General features: G+C 35.7%; 1 protein-coding gene and 2 non-coding genes across 5 annotated transcripts in view; 1 reads left to right on the top strand and 2 right to left on the bottom strand.

Moving 5' to 3' along the window:
• The window catches only part of RALGAPA1 (Ral GTPase activating protein catalytic subunit alpha 1), a 225,256-nt gene that overhangs the window by 131,307 nt on the left and 72,529 nt on the right, over window positions 1–21,420 (bottom strand). For 2 of the 3 annotated variants that reach the window (XM_049766570.1, XM_049766571.1), the window contains exons 14-17: window positions 20,223–20,352; window positions 18,313–18,550; window positions 14,420–14,581; window positions 6,160–6,300 (exon numbers count right to left, since the gene is read on the bottom strand). In XM_049766570.1, coding sequence (XP_049622527.1) covers window positions 6,160–6,300; window positions 14,420–14,581; window positions 18,313–18,550; window positions 20,223–20,352 — 671 coding nt within the window. The remainder of the gene's footprint in view (window positions 1–6,159; window positions 6,301–14,419; window positions 14,582–18,312; window positions 18,551–20,222; window positions 20,353–21,420) is intronic. The other variant, XM_049766572.1, reaches the window with a different exon arrangement.
• On the bottom strand, window positions 11,510–11,616 carry LOC126003052 (U6 spliceosomal RNA). Its single transcript, XR_007493596.1, has one exon. It is a non-coding gene; the product is annotated as a U6 spliceosomal RNA (small nuclear RNA).
• Window positions 16,230–16,362, top strand: LOC126002518 (small nucleolar RNA SNORA51). Its single transcript, XR_007493208.1, has one exon. It is a non-coding gene; the product is annotated as a small nucleolar RNA SNORA51 (small nucleolar RNA).

Genomic DNA, 21,420 nt, shown 5'->3' with positions numbered 1-21,420 from the left:
GCCGGTTTGGGGGACCATGTGGGATGCCGGGATTCAAACCACCATCTGTCCTGGGTCGGATGAGTGCAAAGCAAACGACCCACCACTGTGCCATCGCTCCGGGCCCTGTATGACTAAAATTTAACTGAAAGATATTTGATCTAGAGCAAAGCTCTAACTTGTCCACATTCACAAGTAATTTATTGGTGATGGTGCTAAATCAAGAGATTATGTTTTGTGATTCTAGAATCTTAGTCCAGCTTCCTCACTGATAAAATAGGAAGAGTTAATTCAAATATTTTTGGGCTCTAAGCTGGTTGGTACTTCTACTGCTTTAGTCATACCACCCCCTTCATATGAAATCCTAAAAGGGAGACTGCTAAATTTAGATGAAGAGATCTATTATGCCAATATTCTACTGAATTACTGAAGATATATATTTTATTTTATACAAAGGTCAAATATATAATTTATCTATAATTAAAACAAATTTTTCATTAAGCTGAGAAAAATGTGATGCTTTTAAAAATGACATTGGCTTTCTTCTTTATACTTAGAAACTTTTCAAGTGAAATAGATGTTTCCTCTGGCTTTTTTTGCTCATTATTGTTTTTATGCTCATTTGTTACTGCAGCATATAACTAATGCATATTTGTATTTCTCATAATTGATCATAAAAAACTTTCTAGAGTATTGTATTTATATGTATACCAAGTTTCTTTCTATAAAGCTTTTATAGTTTTGTTTTGATTTTGGTTTGGGGATCACACCCAGCAATGCTCAGGGGTTACAGGTAGCTCTGCACTCAGGTATTACTCTTGGTGATGCTCAGGGAATCATGTAGGATACTGGAGAACAATCTGGATTGGCTAGGTGCAAAGAAAATGCCTACCCACTGTACTATCACTCTGACCCTTTCTATAAAATATTCTAATGAGACTAAACAAAGAATAAAGTCTATGTAACTTTCCCAAAAAAATTCCCAAGAATACCTCAATAATAGAAATTTATCTTATTCAGGTCCAAATTGAGGATTTAGAAACTTATTAAAATCTAATGTTGAAAGTAGCAAATAAATGTCTAGAGACAGTACAGCGATAGTACATTTTACTTTCATGCAAAGGATCCTAGTTGGATTCTTGGAACCACGGATAGTCCCAAGCATGGTCAGGAGTAATCCCTAAATACAGAGTCAGGAGTAAGTCCTGAGCATTACTGAATGTGGCCCCAAAAACCCAAAATACTAAAAACATAAACAACAAAACCCAAACCAAAAGTTAATAAATATATGAACTTCAGTAAAAAGTAAAATATATATTCTAATTTTGCCTTATTATTTATTAATTCCATTTCTCATATAAACTATTTAAATGGCTTGCCTTATGTTACCATGACTAAAAAATAAAGTTACCATAACTAAATTATGGAGAGCTAAGACTTGAAATAAGGCATATATATATATATCCATATTAAACTCTTTAAATATTTAATTGTTATATACACTATTATTTTGTATTTATTTTATACTAAACTATAAAGAAGCAGCACAAGAATTCATCATTAAAAAGTTCAGAATGGGGGCCGGCGAGATAGCATGGAGGTAAGGCGTTTGCCTTCCATGCAGAAGGACAGTGGTTCGAATCCCGGCATCCCATATGGTCCCCCGTGCCTGCCAGGGGCTATTTCTGAGCATAGAGCCAGGAGGAACCCCTGAGCGTGCCGAGTGTGACCCAAAAACAAAAAAACAAAAAAAAAAGTTCAGAATGTTAAAATTCAAAGCTTAGGCAAATATACAAATATTTAAATATTTCAAGGAAAAACTGAGAAAGCTGAATTGAATTGCTTAACCAAGAATCAATGTCAAAGCAATTTAATTATGCTAATTTACTACTAAAAAGCACTCTAACTTAAACTGCTTTAAAGTATTTGTAACAATTGAGCAAACATAACAAGAAAAAAAGATTTTAAGTTGAAATAAGACTTTTGGACATTGAGAGAATGCTCCCATAGAGCCTACAATGTATTTGAAGTATATGGTTTTGTCTCAAAGTTTCCTCTAAAATGTTTAGTGTTACAATATTTTGGGTTGACTTTTTCCTCTAAATATACTGTGTCAAACACAAATTTTCTTTGCTATTTTGAAAGATGAGTTATAAATTAAAGTGTAATATGGTGGGGCTAGAGCAATAGCACAGTGGGAAGTGCATATGCTCTGAACATGGCAGACCCAGATTCAATCCCAGGCATCCCATACAGCGCCCCAACCCTACCGGGAGTGCTAAATCAGGAGTAGCCCGTGAGATTTGACAGGTGTGCACCCTATCAAAAAACCAAATACATACCAAAAAAGTATCATATAGATTGAACATAAAAATTTTTTTATTTCTACTGGAATTTATGCCTCTTCAAGAGTATTGTCTTTTGTCACATAGTAGAGGCTTAATATTGGTAGAAGAAAAGATTTAGTCTATATTAAAAATTATTACCTACTAATTAATATTGAACTAGTTCCCCAGGAAAAAGTTATTTTAAATTACAATATATGACTATTTCTAAAATGAGGTTCAAAATCAAATGACAAAATCCTTTTTACTGAAGTTAAATTTTTTTCTGAATTTATAAAATAATTTGTGCATTTATATAAAAATTGATACCATTTTGAAACTTAAATTTTTTCCAAAAATACCTATAGGTTAGGAAAAACTACGTATTATAAAGAGTAAGCACACAATTTGTAGGAAATTTCTTTTTTGTTTGAACTGGTTTGGTTTTGGTTTTGGGACACACCAGAGGTGCCAAGGATTACAGCTGGCTCTTCACTCATAAATTACTCCTGGCAGGCTCGAAGGACCATGTGGGATACTAGGGATCAAACCCGGTAGACTGCATACAAAGTTACCATCTTATCGACTGTACTATAGCAATTCTGACTATCAGGCTAGCAGCTCTATCCAAGACCCTGAGGATGCAATGCTACTCAGGCTCTACAATGCCAGGAACTATCCAGACCACCCTGGAGGTGCCTAAGGAGTTCCAGGTTCTAGAGGTACCTTGAGAGATGCAAAAGGGGCTCCCAGACTGCACTTGGGGAAGAACAGGGATGCCCAGCATCAAACCAAGATCAGCTGTAATCAAGACAAGCGCCTTAAACAGCTGGGACTATCTCTCCAGTCCTTTGAGCTATATTTTTTTTAATAAATTAATTTATTTTAGAAAAAAATAATCATAAAACTTAGAATTCTACTATAAGCAGTAGATAAAAGTTCTATTGTCATTATATACTGATGACTAGAAAAGTATTTCTTGGCTTTATAAAAGGGACTGACTGACTTGTTTGACAGGAAAATCTTCCTCCTGATTAAACAGAATTTAGAAATAGGGTTTAGCATGAGGGATATGCTCTTTTTTTTTTTCCCCAACCCCAGTGGCTCTGGTATTACTCCCATCAAGGTACTAGAGGGGTCACACATCATCACTTTCGAGATCAGGCAGTACCAGGGATGGAATCTGGGGCTCCTGCATGTAAAAAATGGAGTCTACCTTCTACCTTAGAGCTGCCTTCCCAGCACTAAGATACTATTTTCTTTCTTATATTGAGAAAATATAAATGGAAAAATAAAAACATTTTGCTTTACAGAGCTCAACAATATAGAAAAAATGTTTATTCAAACAAAGATCATAAAGGGAAAAAAGTTGGGTGCTCTGAGGACAAGTGAGTTGGGTCAATGGGTTGGCACACATACTTTTTCAAACCGTGTTTGGTTCCTGGCATTACAAAGTCCTCCACACCCAATGCTGCCAGGAGAGATCCCTGTGAATTGCTAGGTGTGACAACAAAACATTTTAAAATCAAAGATGATATTAAGTTTCTTTAACCTACAACATTCCCAAGGTATACAAGCCAAAAAGTATCTCCTTCAATCAGAGAAATCTCTGGTTTAAATGAGAAAGAGGATGGTCAAAGAATTATCACTATTACAAATACAAAAATCTTTCCCATCACCTATATGCTCCAAAGTGTATGGCAGATTAAAAAAAAAATCTATACCGTAGAAGTAGTTAAATATGGGCCTTCCAAATCTGAACTACCATAAATATATTTATGTGTATTTTGTTAAATCTTGAGAAAAACATTCTCAAGATTTTTGAAAATGTTTTTTAAAAAGCTGCAACATTAACTGATATAAAGTAAAGCAGAATTGGTTTCAAAGGTAAATCTTCTTGTAGGGGAGATTTAGACCTCAACTAGCAGTACTTAGGGCTTACTCCTGGATCACCCCTGGCCATGATAGGGGCTCATATGTGGTCCTGGAAATTAAAACAAGGTGCTTGCATGATAGGTAAGTACCTTCCCTACTGTCTATCTCTCCAGACCCTCAAATCTAATTTTTATCTTGGAAAAAATCTGTAATCGGGTCAGAGAGATAGTACAGAGGCTAAATGATATACATCTGTAATCATGACACAGTTCAGTTTTGGCACTGTATGTGGTCTTCTGACCACCACCATGTGTGGTCCATAAAACAGAGCCAGGTATGCCAAATCCTAAAGAATCTCTAACCACATTCCAAAGTGGCAATGTGAAAACCTTCCTGGGACATTAACAGAAAAGTACCTAAGACTGTACATTTAGGTATCTTTGAGTAGGCTTTATACTATCTATATTTAACACAAGCTTGTACATACCTAAAATTTACGACACTATAAATTTATTCATACAAAACTAAAAACAATCAAATCATATTAATATATAAGATCAGAAGTCAAACTGTATAGGGAAGAGGTAATAACCTGAAAGTGCCACTAGGGAATGAAATTTAGAGAGTAAAGAAGCCATTTGGGGCCCAGAGAGATAGCACAGCGGCGTTTGCCTTGCAAGCAGCCTATCCAGGACCAAAGGTGTTTGGTTCGAATCCCCGTGTCCCATATGGTCCCCCGTGCCTGCCAGGAGCTATTTCTGAGCAGACAGCCAGGAGTAACCCCTGAGCAACGCCGGGTATGGCCCAAAAACCAAAAAAAAAAAAAAAAAAAAAAAGAAGCCATTCGATGTTTTATTTGGGGTGATGATTAATAGAGAAAAGTGTACATCTCAAAATTCACTGAACTGAAAGTGGATCAATGTATTTTACTACAAGCTGATTAAACTATACTAAAAAGAAAACTTTCCAAAAACTAGTAATCAAGAATATGAAACAGTTTTTGAGTGGGTTTTTTTTTTTTTTTTTTTTTGGTTTTTGGGCCACACCCGGTAACGCTCAGGGGTTACTCCTGGCTATGCGCTCAGAAGTCGCTCCTGGCTTGGGGGACCATATGGGACGCTGGGGGATCGAACCGCGGTCCGTCTCCTAGGCTAGCGCAGGTAAGGCAGGCACCTTACCTCCAGCGCCACCGCCCGGCCCCTTTTGAGTGGGTTTTAAGGCTCATTAGAAACTGGATTATCAAAAAATTCTCCCTTTGGAGCTGGAGCGATAGCACAGCCAGTATGACATCTACCTTGCACGTGGCCAATCTGAGTTCAATCCCCAGCATCCTATATGCTCCCCAAGCCTGCCAGGAGTAATTTTTGAGTGCAAAGCTAAAGGTAATCCCTGAGTGCACTGGGTGGGCTACCCCCCGTCAAAAAATTTTTTTATTTGATTCTAAATGAACATGCTCTCACAAATCTATATACTATATAGCCAATACAATCGATTAATTCCAAAACAACTTTTAAATATCTACTTTTCTTGATTATTCATTCCTATTACTTAGTTCTATTACTAGAGATGATGAAGAATGTATTATTCAAGATTTACCATCTTGTCAAAACAATAGGAAATTAAGTCTCTGAATCTTATCTTCCAAGTCATCTTTTAGTGAGACCTTTATAATTATAAAAATACGCATTACTACTTCTTTTAACCACCTGAGAAGAAAACAAAAATCAAAGAGAAACAGAAAAATAATCGGTCAATAAATGTTGGACATTGGCACAGCACTAAACTTAGCACTTCCAGAATGAACTGCAAGGATAGCATTAGAGTTCAAATAACTCAAAATGTTGATTTCTCAACCATTTCCCCAATTTCCCACATCCCCCAAAGAAATTTACTTTGAAGAGTTTATTTGATTAAGCAAAATTTGAAAGCAAAGGACTACAAAGTGAAAAGATGGTGCAGAAATTAGCAGAGGTGGCACTACCTGAAAGCTCATCAGAAAGGGGAGTGAGAACAATATCAGGCAAGAAGGGTTTGGAAGTATGGATCAGAACAGGAGCACTTTTAGCGCTGCGAATATAGGCCGATGGCAGAGCACATTCACCAATGGATCGGCTTCTCATGGCTTCAAAAAAGGAAAAGAAAGAAGTGGGGAAGGAAAAAAAGAAGAGTGACTATAATGAAAGGCTGTGTCACAGAAAAAGCAGCAACAGAGAAAACTGAAAGATATAAAGGAAGGAAACTTTAAATTAAAACATTTCAGCACAGCAAATTCTGGCAAGCTGTAAAAAAGGAAAACACATACAACTTTTCTGAATGTAAAATTTTTTGGTGTAAAACAGAAAAATGTTCTTATTACTAGCAGATACAATGATACAGATATAGTGATACAGGTTTGAAAAACAGCAGAAAGCATAATTAGCACCATGTTCACAAAAACACAGGTTAAAAAGGTCAAGGAATAAAAACATTAAAATAAACTCAACTATTATTACCAAAAAATTTGGAATTACTTCATCATTTCACTAGGCAATTCTGAGTTCTTCTTAATGAAGCTAAATTCTAGAATAATCACCATCTCAAACTACTTTTTATTAAAGTTTCAAAGTCATTCCTATATCTTTCTTTAGAAAAATCTCATGTAATTCATATCCTAAGGATTAAATTTCAATATTTGTTCCTGTTAGAGGATCCTTAAATTTTGTATTCCTTAACTGATATTAATTATAGTAATACTTTTGAAAATTTAAGTTGAAACACCTACAAAAATATAATTTGTCATCACAGCATAATCAAGTTTTTGTATTCAAACTTTAGGCAGATTGTGTTAATTTTAATGAGACATTTTAAAAAGTGTACTTATAGACATATCTAGGTCATTTCTCAAAAAAAAGAACTTCCAGTTCACAAAATTAAAGACAACAAAATTTAGTCCACTTAGAAATAAATAAGTTGGGGAGCTAGAGCAATAGCACAGCGGATAGGGCACTTATCTTGCATGTGGCAGACCCAGGTTTGATCCCTGGCAGTCTGGGAATATGGTCCTCCAAGCTGACCAAAAGTAATTCTCAAGTGCAGAGGAATTTATTTATAAAAATATAAAAATATAGCAGCAGGGCACTTTTGCCTTGCATGCAGCTGACCCAGGACAGACCCTGGTTTGATTCCTGGCATCCCATATGGTCCCCGAGCTTGCCAGGAGCAATTTCTGATCACAGAGCCAGGAGTAACCCCTGAGAGCTGCTAGGTGTGGCCCAAAAATCAACCACCCAAAAAAAAAAAAAAAAAAACCTAGGTTTGTATGTCCCAAACCCTTTTTTAATGTTTGGGTTCAGAATTCTTGAACTGGTGAACTTATGTGTATTGCATGAAGAATATATATTTAAAAAATATAATACCACGGATTATCCAACATAGAAGTGTTATTGTATTTTTTTAAGAAAAAGCTCTGTTAATATGTTAACATAAATTCAAAAGTCTTGACTTCTCCTGATTACTGAAAACAGCTGGCTCCCTACATGCCAAAATTCTTAACTCTCACTCCAGACTTAGAGGCCTAACTGCAATGAACCATTCACTAAGACTTCCTCCCCTCTACTATCACCACACACTGCTGTTACACAAAATTTTATTCTTTTCCTCCAGAATCTTTATGATTTTTCACAAGAGTGTGACTTTGCAAATTCATAATATAGTTGGTCTCTTGTTCTTCCTGAAAATTTCTCTCATATTCAAAATGTCATCTCACTGTGAAGTTTTTCTGATTCTCAAATACTGAATCAATACTGTTAGGAACAAAACAAGAATTACTGCTTTTGCATAACTTACATTCTATTATTAGATAACCAGCTTATGATGAGTTGCTCTGTATTTTGCTGTACCAAGAATCAAACTCTGGGCTCCACATATGCAAGACAAATACTCTACCATTGAGCTATATCCTTGGTGCAAGACTGTACTGTATGTTTTTAATGAAAACTTTCCAAGTTGCTAAACAAGAATCACACACTATCTATTTTTCTATGTCTGATACATGTGAGATAAATAATCTTCATTGAATGATATCTATATTTGAGGGTCTAACATAATCAACTAAAAAATAAAAGCTTTAGATGTAAACATAAAAATAAGAACGTATAAAAGAAAAAATATAGTATGTCATAGTTTAAAACTGAAGAAAAAAAAGATTTTTTTCCTAAATTTTTTGTCAGGATGATCAAAATGAAGAATAATCTCAGAGTAAGTTTAAGTAAATTTCTGTGTGGTAAGTCACAGAATATTTGAACATATTAAAGTAATCTCTCAGTACCTGACTTGGTATATTTTATAAAAATAAGTATATTTTGGGCCAGACAATGGCGTAGCAGTAGGGCATGTGCCTTGCAAGTGGCTGATCCAAGACAAACCGTGGGTTGATATCCCATTTGGTCCCCCAAGTCAGGAGCAATTTCTGAGTGCATAGCCAGGAGTAACCCCTGAGTGTCACTGGGTGTGGCCCAGAAATCCGAAAAGAAAAAGAAATACATTTTATAATAAAAATTCAAATACAAAATTCAGAATATAGCTCTCCTACTAATTGCTTCTCCTTGTAAAAGTTACTGACAATTTTATAATACAATTTGAAAGCAAAGTTATGTTGACTTCAAGATAATCACCTACTAAAATTAGTCACCAAAAGACACAAATTCAAAACAAAACTTGAAGTTCTGCTGATTAATACAAATAAGTGGTAACAGACCATTTACAGTTCTAACAAAGGCACTCTTAGGTATTTCTATTAAAACTAAATTTAATTAAATTTTTCATTACAAATGAAAGTTTTCTTCTTTTTTTGTTTTCTTTTACCTTGGGTTAGATAATTCCTTGGAGAAACCATTCCATCTGTTCATTCTTTCTCACCAACGTAAAAGAGGAGCATAGGCATTTCTCTTGGAACTTTTTCCATAGTTGCAGTGGAATAAATTTTTTTATGATCCTTATGAATTCTTCAAAAACACACCCCTCCATTTGTTTCCATAATATAGACCTTTATAAACACTTGAAAATCTGCCAAGTACTTCACTGCTGTATAATTCTTCTCACAGAAAGTTTACTGCAGTTAATTTTCAGGACTAATTCATCTAAAGCTTAAGTCAATAGAATCTCTTTAAAGTCACTGATATCCCTATTGTTGCTTATTAAGTTACATACAATAGTGATCTTTCTAACTCCGTTTATGTTAATTAATTTTATGTTAATGCAAGGTAAAGAAAAAAATACAATATCAAAAAGCTACTTTTTTAAGGACGCCTTTTTACCCTCTCAAAAAAATGTAGGTGTACTCCAAACATCTTGTACCATAAGATATGCGTACGTACTATATTAAAAACTGTAACCTTCATCCCAGAGTTCACACATACCATAAAAGAGCATGGAGTACAAAAGAGGTCTAAAAAAAAAGAAAGTAAACAGCAACAAAGTAACTCTGGTCTTATTTTCAAGCTGCTATATATTTCTCCCTATTTATAATTAAGTAAATTAAAAGCAGAAGTGTTGAGTGACTATCAGGACCTTAATCATAACTGTAATTAAGTCACAAGTTTCTGAAAAAAAATTCTTAAGCAAGTCCTAAATTAATTGTACTCTCCTTTAATATTTGTTGGAATAACAGTATCTTAAGACTGTCCAGAGAAAGTTTTCATTTTTAAAAAAGTTAAATAGTAATAAAAATTTCTTTTTTTTTTTTTGGTTTTGGTTTTTCTGGCCACGCCCATTTGATGCTCAGGGGTTACTCCTGGCTAATCACTCAGAAATTGCCCCTGGCTTGGGGGGACCATATGGGACACCGGGGGATCCAACCGCGTCGCGATCTTTCCTTGGCTAGTGTTTGCATGGCAGATACCTTACCTCTAGTGCCACCTCGCCGGCCCCTAATAAAAATTTCTTACGTGAAGTCAACCTAGATGATGTGAAAGTGAAAGAACTATGCTATAATATTTCTAAAGGCAAGAAATTGGATTGGTTTGGGGTGGTTTTTTCCTTCTGGTTTTTGGGCCATACCAGAATATGCTCAAAGCTTACTCTGACTTTATATTTAGAGATCATTTCCTGCAAGAATCAGGAACTCCTACATAGTGCTGCAAATCAAACATGGGAGGGCTGCATGCATGGCAGATGCTTTACCTACTACACTATCTCTGGCCCCAGATAAGTTGCCTCTTGGTGAAAAATAAGTGACAAATTCTCTTGGCAGAATTCTAGAAAGCAACCAATAAAATACATATTTAAACAACATGTAATGAAACAATTTTACTGCATCTCCTCATTTCCACAAATACTAACATTCTGTATCAGGTGCTCTGTTACAATTGATAAACCAATAGTCTTGATACACTCTTGTTAACAAATATCTAATAATGCACCACTGTATATAACTGCTTCAATGCTCTACAAGTCCTCTGTGCTATCTCCCTTATTACTGACTAGTTCTAAAATGTTCTAAAATGTTCACCTGATGAAAGCCATCCTTGTTGCTTACAAATTTTCTGTTATGAATAAGGCTGCTACAAATATTTGTGTACAGGTATTGATGTGGATATGTGTTTTCACTTTACCTGGTTAAATACCAAGAATGACTCCAGCCTATATTAAGAGTACTTAATTTTGTAAGGAAGTACCAAACTGTCGTCTAACTCTCTTGGACAAAACTTCTGCATTCCCATCAATAATGAAAGTGATAATACCTTCATATACTTGTAAGCATTTGTTACTGTCATTGTTTTGAATTTTAATCATTCTAGTAGGTGTGTAGTGGTATGCATGTATTAAGATAATTTAATTTCAAAACCTATAAATTTACTTGAATGTATCTATAAATCTAGGAAAGTATATTCTGCATTATATTTAATAAAACCAAGTTGGGATACAAATCAGTGACAGTATTTCTATGTAATAAAATCTGATGAATAGATTTCAATATTTTGTTTTGTTTTTGTTTTTGGACCATGGCAATGCTCAGGAGTTATTCCTGGCTATGCACTAAGGAATCACTCCTGGCAGTGCTGGATGGACTATGGGATGCTGAGCATCGAAACATTTAAAAGCATATACCCTACCACCCTGTACTATTGCTCTGGTCCCTAAATTTCAATCTTTTTTGTTGTTTTTGTTGTTTTTTGTTTTTTTGGGCCACAAAAAATGCTCAGGGGTTACTCCTGCCTATGCGCCCCTGGCTTGGGGTGACCATATGGGATGCCAGGGGATCGAACCGCGGTCTGTTCCTTGGCTAGCGCTTGCAAGGCAGACACCTTACCTCTAGTGCCACCTCACCGGCCCCAAATGTTTTCTTTTTTTTTTTAAATATGGAACGCTTCACGAATTTGCGTGTCATCCTTGCGCAGGGGCCATGCTAATCTTCTCTGTATCGTTCCAATTTTAGTATATGTGCTGCCGAAGCGAGCACCCCAAATGTTTTCTAATACATAATATGATCAAATAGAATGTCACTGACATCCCTATCCAAAACAATTCTGTTTCCCCATTTTTATGTTCTATAGTTCCCACCACTGCTTTACTTTTTCCCGTCCAGAGTTTACTATCTCCGGGCATTTTAATGGTTTACTCATTTATTTGTCTCTCCAAGATCAATAAGACAGATTCAGTGGCTTTTACTGGCTTTGTTCACACCTGTACTCTTAATGCCTAAAACACAGTTTCCATAATGTACTTAAAATATTTTTATTAAAATATGTAAAAGTCATCACAAGGTTCACAAATGTGTGTACATTATTCTATCTGCCTGTACAGGCATCCAACATTTCAGAAGAATAATCATGAAACTGATAACAGGATTTATTTTTAATGACAGAGAAAGGCAGAGAATAGTAAGGAATAAAAAACTAGAACATAAGCCATATCTTAAATTTGAGGAATATGGGGCTGGAGCAATAGTATAGTAAGTGAGGCACTTGCCTTGCACATAGCCAAAGCAATGATTCCTACGTCTGATCCCTGGTACTCCACATGATCCCGAGTATCTAGGAGTGATCTCTGAGCACAGAGCCAGGAGTTCCTGAGCACTGTCAGGTGTAGTCCCAAAAATCGAAAACAAACAAAAAAATTGGGAGTGTGGGTTCTGAGGGTTCAACCCAGAATCATATACAGATACAAGGCATGTGCTTTACTACTGAACCACAATCCTGACCAAAAACTTGAATTAACTATGCACATTTACTGGAAGAGAGTAAATTTAAAAATTTTAAATTACAAAATAAAAAATGTTATGCTGGTATCTTTCCTCAAAAATTTTAACTTTTTATTGAGAGGTTAACTTTTTTACTGAGGCTACCTTTTTATTGAGAGGTTATTTCATTGAACATGCCACACAAGATTGCTTTGATAAAGAAATGAGAGAGTAATTACAGCCATGCATGAATCTGAAGATCAGTACTTGCTTATACTTTTTTAAAAAGATTAAAGAGAGGGTCTAGGGAGCAAGCATGAAGGAGTGCATATACACAAGATCACAAGTTTATATACAGCATTACATGCCTCCCAAGCACCACTAGATATAATAGCCTTGGTGGACCCAAGGCATGTACCTATGGCCCAACACTGTATCACCAGGCTAAACATTGAACCAATAGGCCTGCAAAAATGGGCTCAGAACCACCATGAATGACCACAGGTTCCCTGAGCACAGCTGGAAAGGCCTTATATACAGAGAGACAGATTAAAAAGAAATATGCCAACAAATTAACAATGATTACTTCTCAATAGATATCTTTGTTCCCTCAAAATTAAATTTATCCACTATGCATAAATTCCTTCTAAAGCAGAATAAAAGGAACTTATATTAAATTTTTATGTAAAACAAAGTAAAATTCTTAAACTTTAAAGAAAAATTCCTTCAAATATTCACTTATGTTTTTGGTGACAAAAAATAAATAATAAAGATATCCACTTCATAGACAAGCAACTTTTTATAAGAACAAATAATTTCATACCAACATACATTAACTTTATCCTATCAATACCCTTTTACCTGTATCATATTTTTTCTATACCACATAAAATCAGTATAATTTTATAGGTGACACAATTATGAAACTGTGGTTCTTCTGAAAAATAATCATCTTTCAAGCAATAGCGCAGCAGTAGGGCATTTGCCTTGCACGCAGCTGATGCAGGACAGACCTGGGTTCAATCCCCGGCATCCCATACGGTCCCCCAAGTCAGGAGCGATTTCTGAGCGCATAGCCAGGAGTAACCCCTGAGCGTCACTGGGGTGGCCCAAAAACAAAAGAAAAAAAAAAAACCAAAATAATAATCGTCTTTCTTTTAAAATCATTAATTCTCGTATTCTCCTTATTTGTGCTACTTCCTTTGGAAGTCTGAGTCCTAACATTAAGAACCAACATTTTTACAAAAGATATATTCTTTATAAAAGAAGTCTTTAAAGTATTTCAAATTAGTATTTTTCACCGATTCGCATTAAGTATAGCTATACTGCCAAAGAAAATTATTATTCCACTTGCTTATACATGATGAAGCTTGAAATGAATTCAAATGACTGTGTTTCAGGTCTTTTAATTCTAACTACACAAGAGATACAAATGAAGTCTAGAATATTCAGTAAAATTGTCAAGTCTGTATAGCTATTTAATGAAAGAAGAAAGCCCTCTTGTTTTTTCATTCCTGCACTTTCTCCAAAATGCAGATCAAGTTCTAAATCACTGAGATGAATAATAAAGTGGTTGCTAGATTCATAAAGTGCTGAATGGTGATTCCAAACAATTTTCCCATCTTTACTCTCTTGCTACTTCCATGATTACACAAATTCTTTCATATCCGTTCAATGGAGCAAGGACTTAGCAAGATTCTGTCTTGGCCTCAGCTGTCTTCAGTAGAAAGGATGAGTTTCTCACTGGAGTTTAATGGAGTAATTTAATATTGCAAACTACTACCCTTGCTTATGAGTATATTCACTGATACAATTTAATGTTTGCATTCTATATGCAAACTAGCCATTTTTCTTTGGTTCTGTAAAATAATTTTAAATTTAATGACTATAGTAAAACAACTTACATTTAAAACAATTAATAATTTTTCTCATAAAAATAAACAGAGCATATTATCAGTCTCTACTACTGAAAAAGTTTTGCATTTGACAACAAAAAGTTTTAAAAACTGCATATATGCTAGTATTACTAAGAAGCAGAAACTTATTACCGTGTGCAATTCTCATGTCTCCCAGGGGTACATACCAACAGTTTTCTGCCGGACTATACTCCTGGCCTTTTCAGTCCCTGGAGAACCTGTGGTTGTTGCACTTCTCTGTCGCATGGGGGCTTGGCCAGGCTGATCACGACTCCAGCCTCTAGAAAATGACTTGTCAACTGAAACTTTCTGAAATTCGTGTCCAACACCTAGAAATCCAAAGTTTTCAATATCAGTATGCTGTCATCTAATCATCTCAAATTTTATGTGATACCTCGCTTCAGACTCTAGGCTTATTCATAATGAATTATAAAGTAATGAGACAAAATAGTTCTCTACTAGAAGGCATTTTAAACTTTTTAATGTCAAAATCATATTCCAAAGATGATGCAGAATTTAAAAACTATAATCATTGAGCGGAGCAATAATACAGCATGTAGGGAACTTGCCTTGCACATGACCCACTGGGTTTTGAACATAGGTACCCCAAATAGTTCCCCAATTACCATGAAAGTAATTTCTGTGTGCAGAGCCAGAATTAACCTTTGAGAATTACCAGGTGTGGCCAAAACCAAAATAAATAAGACTATATCATCAATCACCTATTATAGATTGTTACCCATTTGTTTTGCAGTAAAAAAATAAACCAAACATGAAAACAAAGAAAAGGAACTGAGCTAGACAAAATCAGTCTGATGTAAGTGCAAGTTACAAAATCTCTACTTGCCAGAATGAGCCACTTGAGAAATAAGGCAGGAAAAAGCAGTTTGGTCACATACTTATTGCCGTGGACAATAGATTAAGTAAGAAGAAATGTGACTCAGATGTAACCTCTAGCTAATAATTAAGTACTGATTATTAATTACAAAATACAATAATAAACAATATAATAATCAAAATTATAAAAATGTATTGAATGGAAATTCCTCAAAGAACTGGAAATTTAGCTCCCATATGGTCCAAGAACACAAAAACAATACAAAAATACCTTTTGCACACCTATATTCATTGCAGTACTATTTACAATAGCCAGACTCTGGAAACAACCAAGATACCCTTCAACAGATGAATGGCTAAAGAAACTGTGATCCATATATACAATGGAATATTATGCAGCTGTCAGGAGAGATACATGGACAGACATGGAAACTATTATGCTGAGTAAAATAAGTCAAAGAGAAAGAGACACAAAATAGTCTCACTCATCTATGGGTTTTAAGAAAAATAAAAGACATTATTGTAGTAATACCCAGAAACAATAGACCTGGAAAGACCAGCTCATTATATGAAGCTCACCACAAAGAGTGTTGGTATGTGTAGTTAAAGATCATGACAATGTTGGGGCCGGGCGGTGGCGCTGGAGGTAAGGTGCCTGCCTTACCTGCGCTAGCCTAGGAGACGGACCGCGGTTCGATCCCCCGGCGTCCCATATGGTCCCCCAAGCCAGGAGCGACTTCTGAGCGCATAGCCAGGAGTAACCCCTGAGCGTTACCGGGTGTGGCCCAAAAACCAAAAAAAAAAAAAAAAAAGATCATGACAATGTTAATGAGAGAGAAATAGAATGTCTGTCTCGAATACAGGCAGGGGTTGGGGGAGGAGAAAGACATGAGGCATTGGTGGTGGGAATATTGAACTGCTGAGGGGAGTGTTCTTTTTATGACTGAAATCCAACTACTAACATGTTTGTAATCATGGTGCTTAAAGATATTATTAAAAAAATTTTAAAAAAATGTTGCACTGGTGAAGGATTATATATATATACATATATGTATGTATGTATGTATGTATGTATGTGTATATATATATATATATATATATATATATATATATATATATATATATAAAAGGAAAAGATAAGGCCTCCCAATTCTTACCACAGGCTGTGTTCTTTACACTGACTGTATAGAAAGAGGAGGTACAGTAAATGCACCCCGTATACACCTCAACCCAGGCCCTTTGCCTGGTCTGTATTGTGAATTGGGGGACAAAAAGAAACAAAAAAAGTTTTTTAAAAATGTATTGATATAATCACAATGCCACTGTTTCTCCCCCCCCCCATTTTAATAACTGACAGATACATAGCTCACATCTAAGGAAACTAAAAAAATACTTTCAAAAAGATTTTGGGGCTAGGGAGATAGCTATAAAACTAGAGTGCATGCTTTTGAGGCCTGAAGCCTTGAATTGAATATCTGGCAAGTACCCAAACATGAGCACTACTGGGGCAACCTGAAGGCACCCAGCACTAAGTCAAAGTACTGAACCATCCAGCCTAGTTAGCAAAGTACCATCAAGAATTGTACCCCATGGGGCCGGAACGACAGCACAGCAGTAGAGCATTTGCCTTGCACACGGCCACCAGGGATGGATCTGGGTTCGATTCCCAATTTCCAGCATCCCATATGGTCTTCTGAGCCTGCCAGGAGCGATTTCTGAGCGCAGAGCCTATAGGTGTGGCCCAAAAACAAACAAACAAACAAAAAGAATGGCACCCTCCAACTCCTGTGTATTACTTGGAAGACTTTCCAGGAAAAGAATTTTTTTTCCAATTGAGCTCCCATATGATCCAGCAATACCAATCCTAGGATATACCCTAGGAACACAAAAATACAATATATAATGCCCTCTGTATGCCTATGCTCTATTTACAATAGCCAGAATCTGGAAACAACCTAGACCAGGAGTCTCAAACTCAATTTACCTAAGGGCCGCAGGAAACAAAGTCCAGGTGATCCTTGAGTGCAAAGTCAGTAGTAAGCCTTGAACATTGGGGGGTGTGACCCAAACAACTAAAACAAAACAAAACAAAACAAAAAAAGATTCCTCTAGGGCAGGGCCACAAAATGTTGTACGGAGGGCTGTTTGCATCCCGTGGGCCACGAGTTTGAGACCCCTGATAGACACTCAACAGATGAATGGCTAAAACTGTCACATATACACAGTGGAATACCATGCAGCTGTCAGGAAAAATGAAGTCATAAAATTTGCCTATACATGTATGGACATGGAAACTATTATGCTGAGTGAAATGAGTCAGAGGAAGAGAGATAGACACAGCATAGTCTGACTCATCTGTGGGATTTAAGAATAAAAGATAGTATGGTAATAATATCCAGAGACAATAGAAATAAGATATGAAAGGACCAGCTCATTATATTGAGCTTACCACAAAGATTGGTGAGTGCAGTTAAGAGAAATAACTACACCAACTATCATGACAATGGTAATGAATTAAAGAAATAGAATGCCTGTCTCAAAGACAGACAGGTGGTGGGGTGAAGGGAGATGGAAGGCATTGGTGGCGGGAAGGTTACACTGGTGAAGGGGGGTACTTTTTATGACTGAAATTCAACTACAAACGTGTTTGTGCCCATGGTGCTTAAATAGATATTACAAAAAAAATGAAAGAATTTTTTTCCAAATAATTTTGTTTGTTTGGGGACCACATTCAGAGGCACTCAGGAGTTTCTCCTGGATCTGCATTCAGAAATTACTACTGGCAGGCTCGGGATATCATATAGGATGCTGGGATCGAACATGGGTTGGCTATCTGCAAGACAAACACTCTACCTGCTGTGCTACTTGCTCTGGCCCCCACAAATAATTAATTTAAATAAATTAACAGAAAACCACCTTCTACCTCTTAACAAACATATATGATAGGTATAAAAATATTTCATAATTTTCATTAAAATTATTGAGGTATTGAATTTGTTTTATATAAAACATTTTATCTTTCATTAAAATTATTGATTTAAAGATACTTCTTTAAAAAAAAACATGTTGCCTACATCTTACTACTAAAAATATGTAAATTTAGGATAAATGGAAGGAATGATTAAGAGAAAGCAAGCTTTTTGCCCTTTCTTTCTCCCCAAAATGATTTTCTCAGACCTTATTGTTGAAACAAATGTTTATTAGCTCTGTGAATGACTCTTACCTTTCCCTTTGTGCTTTTTTTGCTTCTGTTCACTCAGCTTATCCAATGGTAAATCACTGAGATCCAAACTATACAAATTTCTAGCCAAAACTTTTGTTAATGTCTCCATAGTCAGCGACCATTCAGTGGCTAACTCTTCCCAATAGGTCAATGACGACAACACGGACAGTAAATCATCCCAAAGTTCTCGGGAGATATATACATTTAGATTGGCTTTGATCCAGGCAACTATAAGAGTCTATGAAGACATAATAAGAAGTGACAATAAAATTTGTTCAGATACTCATTTAAAAAACAATTACATAAAAGCAAACTTGAGGGATAGTTCTTTACAAAGTTACTCATAAAATTACTATTATTTTACTGCAAATTTTATTTAGCCAACATTCCAGAAATTGTTATCAAAGTTTAAAAGAAATCTCCCCCTAATGTTTTAACTGTATTTTATTCTGTATTCTATGAATGTTAAATAAAATGCTATTTAAAAAAATCTGAGATACTACAAAGGAGAACATGCCTTGCATGTAGTTGACCCTAGTTAGATCACTGGCACCATATGGTCATCCAGCATTGCTGACACAGTCCAGAGGCTTTGAAGCAACTTAGATTCCCAGCACCACAGGGCTGAAGCAGAACCACATATTTGAACTCTGATGAGCCTGATTAATTGAGAATCCCTAGGAGGAGTTCTCAGCCTCCTCAGCAAGATTTTGGAAATCATTTCCCAGGAAAAATTATTTTTAAAAGACTAGTTCAAGAGTTTATATCATGCAGGTGGGTTATGATCACATAAAATTTTAGATAAATAGCCTGCTTGAAAAAATATTTGTCTGGCTAAGAATGAGATTGGAGATAGCTTTAAACTTTAACATTAAGAACTTTTTTTATCTGGGGTTGGGGATATAGCACAGTGAATAAATAGGGTGCTTGCCTTGCACTCAACCAACCCAGATTCCATATTCATAATCACATGTAGGTAGTCCCCTGGTGCCCCACCAGGAGTGACCCCTGAGTATAGAGCCAGGAGTAAATCCTAAGAACCATTGTATGTGGTTTCAAAACCAAAAAAAAAATTTTTTTAATTTTTTTTTATTTTTAATTTTTTTATTTTTTTGGTTTTTGGGCCACACCCGGCAGTGCTCAGTGGTTACTCCTGGCTGTCTGCTCAGAAATAGCTCCTGGCAGGCATGGGGAACCATATGGGACACTGGGATTTGAACCAACCACCTTAGGTCCTGGATTGGCTGCTTGCAAGGCAAACACCGCTGTGCTATCTCTCTGGGCCCTTTTGATTTTTTTTTTTTTTTTTGTAAATAAAGAAGTATTTTGGAACCAGGGCAGTACAGTGGGTCAGGTATTTTTCTTGCATACTGTCAATCCAGGTTTGACCACTGTCAATATATAACCAGGAGTAATTCTTAAGTGCAAAGCCAAAAGTAATCACTGAGCATTGCTGGGTAAGGAAAAAAAAAAAAGAATTATCCATATATGTATATTTCATGTATCACAATAAAAAAAAAGGATATCTTGTTCTTGATTTACTAAATAATCTCAAATACATTTTAAGTTCTCTATCCTGAGCTTGTAAAACAATATATAATTCCTGTATTATCAAATACAATATATCCTATTTAAATTAAAAACTGAAAAAGAATTGTGGAACAACCTAATGAACTTCTTTAACTAATTTTCCATTACTACAGAAAAGCAAAACATTTCTTCCTAATAATTTTGGAAATTTGAAAATCCAAAACCATTTTCCACAGCAACTTTTAGTTAGCTCTACAAAAAACCTTTTAGATGAAACCACTCTGACACAAAAAATTTCCCCCAGGAAACAAGTTCAAGGCTCAATAAAACTAAAAAAGAAAGAAAAACAAAGGAAAATCCCATTCATCTATTTTTATTGCCTGAAAAAGTGGTCCTGCAAGTCGACCTGCCAAAGTCATGTTTTTCTTCCCCTGGAACTGTAGAAAAGCCTGTGATGTCATCTTCAATACAGACTCGGAGACTCTGAGCAACACAAGCAGCATCTGTTCCCTTGAAGTGAAAAGATTCATTAATATTTTCTTTCTCTGTATGCTTGCTTAAGTTAATGTTTAGCTTTCAAATTAAAATGTTATAAAAGTGCTATTATCTTCAGGTGAGAACAATAGAACAGTGGGTAGTGATTGTCTTGCATGCAGCTGACCCAGATTCTATCTCCATATAGAATCCCGAGTCTACTAGGAGTGATCTTGAGCTTAAAGCAAAGATTAAGCCCTGTGTACAAGAGGTATGGCTCTAAAACAAATTTTAATAAAGCTATTATCTTTCAAAAACTCTAGTATTAATTATTTTTCAAACTTTTAGAATATTTGAATATTTAATTTAACATTCTAATGTCTATTAGTCACTTTAAAATAATTTTAGCTATAATACAATTTTTAAATTGTTTTACTTTGAATCACGAGATAGAATTACAAAGCTGATCAGAATAAAGTTTCAGTTATACAATGTCCAACACTCATCCCTTCACTAGTGCACATTTCCTGTCTCCAATGTCCTCATTTTGCTTCCCGCCATTCTCCTGAGTCCCCCATCTGCTGCTATGGCAGGCATTTTTCCTCTTTTTCTCTCTTTCTCTCTCTCTCTCTCTCTCTCTCTCTCTCTCTCTCTCTCTCTCTCTCTCTCCTCTCTCTCCTCTCTCTCTCTCTCTCTCTCTCTCTCTCTCTCTCCTTGTTCTTCTTTGCTCTTCTCTTTACAACCATTTTAACACTAGCTTGCAAAATGAAGGGGTATCATGCACATCACTTTTTGTCCAATTCAGTTCTTTTCCAGAGTGATTATTATCATTATTATTTGTCACAGTGGTACCTCAGCTAAAATACTCTCTCATAAAATAAATATTTATACATGAGACATGTGAAAGTAAAGCATGTAAGGCATCTGCTTTGCCCTGAGAACTGCTGGGGTGGCACAACCAGCTCCCTTCAAAAAAGGTGTTATGTAAGAGTTGATCAATTGTGGGGTGAGAACAGAGACAGCTTCAAATTCTCACATCACAATCCAAATAGAAACTTCAGGCACTCTCTGGAAATTACGCATCTATTCATATAATATAGTCCT

Source organism: Suncus etruscus, chromosome 2, assembly GCF_024139225.1.
Source record: "Suncus etruscus isolate mSunEtr1 chromosome 2, mSunEtr1.pri.cur, whole genome shotgun sequence".
Classification (NCBI taxonomy): Eukaryota; Metazoa; Chordata; class Mammalia; order Eulipotyphla; family Soricidae; genus Suncus; species Suncus etruscus.
This window is presented reverse-complemented; position numbering and strand designations above follow the sequence as displayed.